The sequence below is a fragment of the Bremia lactucae genome, linkage group LG15, assembly GCF_004359215.1.
Source record: "Bremia lactucae strain SF5 linkage group LG15, whole genome shotgun sequence".
Classification (NCBI taxonomy): Eukaryota; Oomycota; class Peronosporomycetes; order Peronosporales; family Peronosporaceae; genus Bremia; species Bremia lactucae.
Window position 1 is genome coordinate 1,755,843 of NC_090624.1, and position 7,700 is coordinate 1,763,542.

The 7,700-nt window shown below is 49.1% G+C and overlaps 3 protein-coding genes across 3 annotated transcripts; 2 read left to right on the plus strand and 1 right to left on the minus strand.

The window, feature by feature from the left end:
* Positions 1–127: 127 nt before the first annotated feature.
* Positions 128–2,239, plus strand: CCR75_002361 (uncharacterized protein; the record flags this gene model as incomplete). Its single annotated transcript, XM_067960458.1, has 1 exon — positions 128–2,239. The coding sequence occupies one exon, from the start codon at positions 128–130 to the stop codon at positions 2,237–2,239; it is 2,112 nt and encodes a 703-aa protein (XP_067819332.1).
* A 154-nt stretch (positions 2,240–2,393) lies between these two features.
* Positions 2,394–2,828, minus strand: CCR75_002362 (uncharacterized protein; the record flags this gene model as incomplete). The annotated part of the gene is made up of 1 exon (XM_067960459.1): positions 2,394–2,828. The coding sequence occupies one exon, from the start codon at positions 2,826–2,828 to the stop codon at positions 2,394–2,396; it is 435 nt and encodes a 144-aa protein (XP_067819333.1).
* Positions 2,829–3,161: 333 nt separating this feature from the next.
* On the plus strand, positions 3,162–4,940 carry CCR75_002363 (uncharacterized protein; the record flags this gene model as incomplete). The annotated part of the gene is made up of 1 exon (XM_067960460.1): positions 3,162–4,940. The coding sequence occupies one exon, from the start codon at positions 3,162–3,164 to the stop codon at positions 4,938–4,940; it is 1,779 nt and encodes a 592-aa protein (XP_067819334.1).
* Between the last annotated feature and the right edge of the window lie 2,760 nt (positions 4,941–7,700).

Below are 7,700 nucleotides of genomic sequence, written 5' to 3' on the forward strand. Positions count from 1 at the left end.
ATCGATTCAGACCGACCTGGGGGTCGTCGCATACAAAACACAAGACATTTGGAAATTTGTTTTCGAAATGGCTACACATTTGTAATTCATCGCCTTCGTACGCCAAGACGACCCCACGCGCTGCACCATGGAGGCCCTCCTGCACCAGATTGTGCTCGAGGAGCAGCAAAAAATGCTCCAATTGGGCTTTGTCGAGACGTGTATTCCATCTGCCGAGAGTCCCGCACGGTGTAGCATCTTTTTAAGCGCGAATTGGCACATTTGCCGTCGTCTCTTGCTCGTGATTGTCAGTGGCAATGGCATTCAGCCCGGCATCTGGAGCCGCTCACTCGTGCTCGAAGCAACGAATGATCCTCATCAGTACCGTTCCGGCTCAATGCTTCCGTATCTCCACACGGCGTTGTCGAAAGGCTACGGCGTTGTGGTGATGAATCCGAGTACCAATACCGTAAACATTGGGAACGAAAAGCGACCAATTCCGTACTCCAGTACACCGGAACTTCACGTGTGTTACGTATGGGAAACCTTTGGTGTCCGTGCATCGTGTTCGCAAGTGTACATTGCGGCGTACGGACGTGGTGGCTCGCTTACAAAGCACTTGGTCTGTACGCAATCATCGCTTCGATTGAAAGTCGCTGCGATTGCATTTATTGAATCCAGTCATCGCATGGAGTCCGAGGATACACCAGAAGTTCGTGGATTGCTTGGAACACGAGCAATCAATTGGCAGCGATCGAAAGAGCGTCCAGGCACGCAGCTCCACGATTGTTCTCAGCTTGGATGTCTTAGTCTTTCAGCTGGGGAACCCACGTCGTTGGTTGAGCAGAAATCCTCAAATACAGCATGGACCATTGCCGCGAGTATGCATACCGTCTTTGCATTTTTTGACAGCGCACAAGGCTCTATGCCCGACGAAGGAGCAGAGGACGAACTAATGGATGAAATGAGCCGACTCTCTCAGTATGCGTACGCTGGTGCTGCGGCATTATCGTCCGTGCCATACCAGCGGGAACACTATGACGATGCCGAGTTTCAAGTCGAGGATGTTACGCGTGCTCATCCCATGGGTACTCGTACTAACAGTGCACGTACGTCTCGTCGAAGTATGGTCATTTCCACGTCCATGAGTGTGAATGACTTTGATTTACTCTCGGTGGTGGGCAAAGGAGCGTACGGGAAAGTGTTTCTTGCCAAGAAAAAACATGGAAAGAATGCTGGACGCGTCTATGCCATGAAAGTCTTACGAAAACACGATGTTTTTAAGAAAAAACAAGTCGAACATACCAAGTCGGAACAACGGATTTTAAAACACGTTGAGCACCCATTTGTAGTGCGTTTGCGCTATGCGTTTCAGAACCATCAGAAATTGTATCTGGTGATGGATTATTACTCGGGCGGGTCGTTGTTTGTCCATTTGCGGAAAGAAAAGCGGTTTACGGAAGCACGAGCGTGTTTCTATGCGGCAGAACTCGTGCTGTCGCTTGCCCATTTGCATAGTATGCACATTATGTATCGGGATTTAAAGTTGGAAAATATTCTCATGGATAGTGACGGACACGTGGCGATTACGGACTTTGGCTTGTCGAAAGAAGATGATGAAGGATCGACGTTTGTCGGGACTCCCGAGTACTTGGCGCCTGAATTGCTCTGTAGTCAACGCACGGCCACGTCGTATGGGAATACAGTCGATTGGTGGAGTTATGGCGTCTTGGTGTATGAAATGATTCGAGGGTATACGCCGTTTTGGAATAAAAATCGTCGGCAAATGTTTCAAAATATATTGAGCAAAGAACCCACGTATCCATCCGAGCTCTTTTCACCCACGGCAATTGATTTTTTGCAACGACTATTGGTCAAGAATCCACGACAGCGACTTGGATGTACCATGGATGGCGCAAAGGAAATTATGAGCCATCCGTGGTTTGAAGGCATTCAATGGGATGCGCTTTTGAATCGTCGCATGGAGCCTCCGTTTCGACCGGTTTCGAAAGATTTGCATGGAAGCCGCGCACGTACGAGCAGTGCGACGCTGAATGCAAATTTGCACTATGTGCCGACGATTTTCAAGCAACAGGAAGTGGCTGATTCGCCTGTAGTGAGTATTCTTGGATCGTCGACCGGATCGGGCATCATGGCCATGCATTTTGATGATTTTAGCTATATGGGCAGTGATATTCTCGGTTCTCGGCGCACGTCAGTCTTTCGAGACAGTGACATTAAAATGGAATTGGGGGAATAAGAGCAATCATTCTATAAGCGCCAACTGAAGCCATGTGTTTCATTGAAAAGCCACGTAGTTTACGTCTTTTAGTTTTTTTTTGTAAATATTGGATAATTAGTGCCATATTGGTTGTAGTGTTTATCAATTTGAATTTGTTTACAAAGGTTAATGTTCATGGCACGACTTCGAGGCCCATGGACTTGGCCGAGCCAATTAAAGTCTTGCAAATTGACTCGAGATCAATGTAATCGACCATTTCATCTTGCTGTTTCACCAGAGCGATTTCGTAAATTTGGCGCAAATGGACAGTTCCTATCACTTGCTGTCCTGGGGTCGCTGAGCCTGACGTGATGCCAGCTGCTTTCTTTAGAAACCACGAGGCTGGTGGGGTCTTGGTGATGAAAGTAAAAGTACGATCCGAAAGAGCGGTGAGCACCACAGGTACAGGAATGTTTTCGGTTATTTGAGACGTGCGTTCGTTAAAAGCTTTACAGAATTCCATCATGTTGACGCCCAGTGGCCCAAGTGCTTGACCAATGGCTGGCGACGGACTTGCCTTGCCCGCCAGCACGCGAAGACGAACGACACCTTTAACTGCCGCAGACATGAGACTGTTGTGTTAATTATGGGAACGTTGCAAGCAGAGACATTAGACGTGAGGGAGACAGCAGTGAAGAAGACAAGTGCAGACTAACCTTTTCAATACAGAGCGTCCTGTTGATACGCTAATTTATTATTAAATAAAAACCAAAGTCTTTAAAATGACTGGATTGGAATAGCATGTAATTACGCCGTCTTTTTCTTATTACGCTGCAAGGGATCTCATACAAGAAATGACATGAACGTGAATCGAAGCTAAGTAAAAATATTCATGCTTTTAAATTTTGCTTTTTTTGTAAAAAAAACGTTTTTTACGAGATTTCAAGCCAAAGTCCTCCGCATGGAGTCGTCGAGCTCGTCCGCCGCCGCTGCAGCTGCCACTACAAGTGCCTCCACCCCTTCCTCTTCTTCCGCTCAACCCTTTAAAAGCACTATTGCAACGTCCACGACCGCCAGTGCCTCGCACATGGCCGACTCTGACCCTCAAACCGATCCTGACGACTTCGAGGGCTCAAAAGCTATCGCAGTACCGCGCTGTAGCACGTGGTTTGCAATGGACAAGATTAATCCTATTGAAAAGCGCATGTTACCTGAATTTTTTACCAACCACGCTTCGAAAACTGCGGAATTGTACCTAAAATATCGCAATTACATGGTCCACGCGTACCGACAGCAACCAGGCGTGTACCTCACGGCCACGGCGTGTCGTCGTAACTTGGCAGGGGATGCCTGTGCGATCTTACGAGTACATGAGTTTTTAACTCACTGGGGCCTCATTAATTTCCATGTCCCGCCCCATGCCATGCCCCCAACCGTGCATTCAAACTACGCTCTAAAGACTGTCGAAAGCACAGCTTTGAACTGCGAAAAAGGTCCTGTCGCCATGTTAGTTGCTGCTACACAGACGAATAATCGACATGCTAATGTGCCGCTTGCATGCGAAGCGTGTGGGGCCCCACGAAATCCCGACGATTCGTTTTTTGAGCTCCCGAAGGAAATCAAGACGAAATGGATGAGTCACGGCGCCGCAACAAGTGCTACACCCATGGTTAGTAGTAGTATCCATGGCAAAAGTAGTGAAAGCAAAGAAGTGACGATACACGGATTTGCGTTGCGACCGGGGAGTGGCATTTGCGAAGAGTGTTACATTCGTGGAGCGTATCCTGAAGGTTACGAGGCTTCAGATTTTGTTCTCATGCCACAAGTAGGCGGAACGAGTGTCTCAAAGACTGCACAATGGTCGCTTAATGAAACCAATGCCCTGCTCGAAGCGGTTAGCAGTACTCGAAAAGATGCTTCGGGAGACGAGCATGGCAATTGCGATTGGAATTACGTGGCATCAAAAGTTGGAACCAAGACGGCGGAAGAGTGTTTAGTGCATTTTTTAGAGCTGCCAATGTTAGAAGAAATGCTACCTCGTCACGGAAAGCAATTGCAACAATGGAGTCAAGAGGGTATACGACCGTATTATCCTGGAAGTGCGCTGAATGCACCGGTATTGGATTTAGTAGCGCTTGTAGAAGGGATTGATCCAGCAGTTGCTCAAGCAGCGGCTTATGCTGCCATCTCGGCGATTCAACGACTCCATTTAAAGCCCATTGACAGTGACATTAAAGTGGAAACGACACAATCAGTCACGCCAGCTTCGAGTACCTTGCTGGATGCTGCTGCAGATGCTGTGGTTACGAGTGCAGAGACAGCAGGAATTAAGTCGACGATAAAGTCGGAAGATTCAGTCGGGGACACTAATGTGGTCATGGAGGACGTGACTGGTGCCACCGACTCGGCTGGACCACATCCAGCTGGAAAGGCCGAACAACCATCTGTTTCCAAGGAATTACTGGCGGTGACGGAAGAAACCGCGAACGCTACGACCGTGGCCTTGGTTGCCACGAGAGCGCAGGCCATTGCGGATGAGACGGATACTGGACCTGTTCGAGATCTTGTGAATCAATTGCTGGAAAACCAGCTGCGGCAAATGGAGTTGAAAATGGAGCAACTTACAGTGCTAGAACAAACGGTTGTTGCCCAGAAAGAACAGCTGGCACGAGAGAAGTATCAATTGTACATAGACCGGCTAGCTTTCTCGAGGGACAAGCTCAAAGGACGCGCTACGTAATCAAACGCAAGTTTTTTAGATTTCGCAAATACGAGGAACGAAAACAGGTCAATGATTGCGTCATGTTATCAAAAAAGCATTTGCTACACAAGTTGTTTTAAATTCAAAAAGTATACGCACTGTCCTGTGCCACCGTTAATGATCGATTACAGATTGAAAAGCAAGGTAAGTGGCCGTTCTTTGTCGCATTATGTAACGGGCTAAAGTTGCCCTAATGTTACACAGTCCCCTTTAAGTACACTTGGTGTACTTAAGGGGATGGTCAATTACTAAATAATAGTAATTAGACCCAGCACTCGGGTGTGGTTCACATTTGTGACCGCCCTTGTGGATGTGATGCACATGGGTGCATTTACATTAGGAGAGATGACGCCCAGCGTCATCCCTGATGACGGCTAGCGTCATCCGTTACGCGAGGTATCTAGAAAGATACGCTCGCGATACATATTAAGTGTTATCTATAGAGATGACATTTTAATTGGTTAAAATAGGTATTAATATTTAATTTTATTAAATATAAATCAGTCTGAAAACTACTTCCTACTTAGTAAGTGCGCACGAGGAGCCGGATTACCGCCCCGTGACGACGCTTTACTAGAGTACTTAGTGCGTTGGGTAAGGTTGCTAAGGTACCCACCACAACTACCTCACTGCACGCAAGAAAAGACAATATAACCGCTTCCTCGCTGTGCTAGGGTGTGTGTCTAAGTAGAGCGTTGCTGCATTAATACGAGCCCATCTACACTTGGTGGCATTTGAAATCCTTCCCACAACCCGCATTTTTGCGTGTGTACGTGAGGATGAGCCTCAACATCGATTAAGCTCAGTCCCCCCACCTCTCCGACCATCATCGGGAGCTGGCTAGGCATATGCCGCAGAGACGTGGTGAAAAAGCCCTGGCGAGGCTCTCGAGCAGTCCTCCTGAGCAACATGTTGCTCAGTTGGAGCAGTTTGACGCATTCGTGCTCGGACAGCGGAGAGTCGCGTCCGAAGCACAGAGCCATGCTGCGGCGGAGTCCGTCACTCACCCTCAGGATGAGGCGTGATCAGGCTCTCAAGAGGATTGTTGAGATAATCTCTGCCCGGCCGCATCAGCTGAGGCCCATTCGGGTGGACCTGCCTAAGTTCGAAGAAACTGCAGCGCACACGAGTATCCACTAGCTGTTAGCCGTGGAGCAATGCGGTGTGCGCAGCTCATCGAGGACGACAGCCGGATGGTGTCGTACGCCATGTCGCATCTGCGCGGTAAGGCGGCTAACTCGGCGCTTATGGCAGACAGAAAGGCGATCCCTACATGGGCAATCTTTAAGGAAAAGATTCGCGCCATGTTGCAGCCGCCGAACAACGAAGTGTTGCTTCAGGTGCGCTTCTTTGGAGTGCGACAGGCGAAGCGATCTCTGCAATAATATGTGCAAGAGATGCGCTCGCTGTCGGCGTCCATAACCGTAGGTCCGATTCTGGAGCACATTAAGGTGCCCACGTTTATGAACGGACTACGGCATGGCCCATCGCGACAGGCCCTTTTCAGAAAGGTGCCGTCGACGATGAAAGAGGCAATCCAAATTGCCTTAGTTGAGGAGCAATCCTACAACAGTGCCTCGGCGACAGCTTGGTATAAGCCGTCGGTCAAGAGGACAGATGCCACTCCCATGGAGTTTGGGCAATGCCGACATTGTCTGTCTTAAATGCGGCAAGCGCGGCCATATGATGGCTCGCTGCTATGTCAGGGTCCCTGCTGGGGAGAAGATGTCCAGCAAGAGGACTCCCTACCCAAAGAGCGATGGCAAGAACCAGCGTGCGAGACGCATGAGCTCTGCATCGACCACTGATGGTTCGGGAAATGCAGGAGCGCAGTAGGGGCGGGATGCCCTACTGACGCGGACTCTGAAGCTACCCCTAAGTTCAGAGTTGTCGAACAAATGGGTAGCATAGTCCCTGAGGTCTCGAAATTTCGGACCTCAACCTTGCTGGTCTATAGCGCTCATGTAAGAGGCTATGACCAGGTGATGACCCTCCTAGTGGATTTGGGTGCATCACAAAATTTTGTAAAACTCGCGGCTCTAAGAAAAAGACCGGCGATGTTTGAGTCGCTTTGCCAAGATGGCAAGCGAGAAGAGATGAGCGTTCGTTTAGCGAACGGCGCGCTCGTTAAGTCTGAGGGAGTTCAGGTAGAACTCGCCTTCAGCTTTAGTGACTTCTCTTGTAAAGAGAAGTTCACAGTGCTAGGTATGGAGAGTCCGTATGACCTCATCCTAGGCACGCCATGGTTGGCAAAGTACTAACCACCAGCAGATAGGGGCATCGGGCACGAGATAGACCTGGAACCTGGCACCAAGTATTGTGAGATCAGGCAATGGCCGTTGCCGAAAGAATAAGTCGAATATATCGATGAGTTCTTCGACAAGCGAGCCAAGGCGGGACATGTGCGTGAGAGCAAATCGCCTCACTACAGCCCGACCTTTTGTGTGCGTAAAGCCACAGGTGGTTGGCGCGTGGTTCATGCTTACAATAAGCTGAACACGGCGACCAAACCGGCGCAAACGTCAATCCCGCGAAAAGATGTCTTGTTGAACTCCATGGGAAAGTCAACTATCTTTTCCGCGTTGGATTTGAAGGATAGCTGCTATCAGGTACTCATGAGAGAGTCCGATGTAGCCAAAACGGCAGTAAGCACCCCAAGCGGTATGCTTTGGGAGTGGCTTGTGGTGCCCCAAGGTTTGAAAAACGCACCAGCGACATTCAACCGAGTGGTGGCTCACG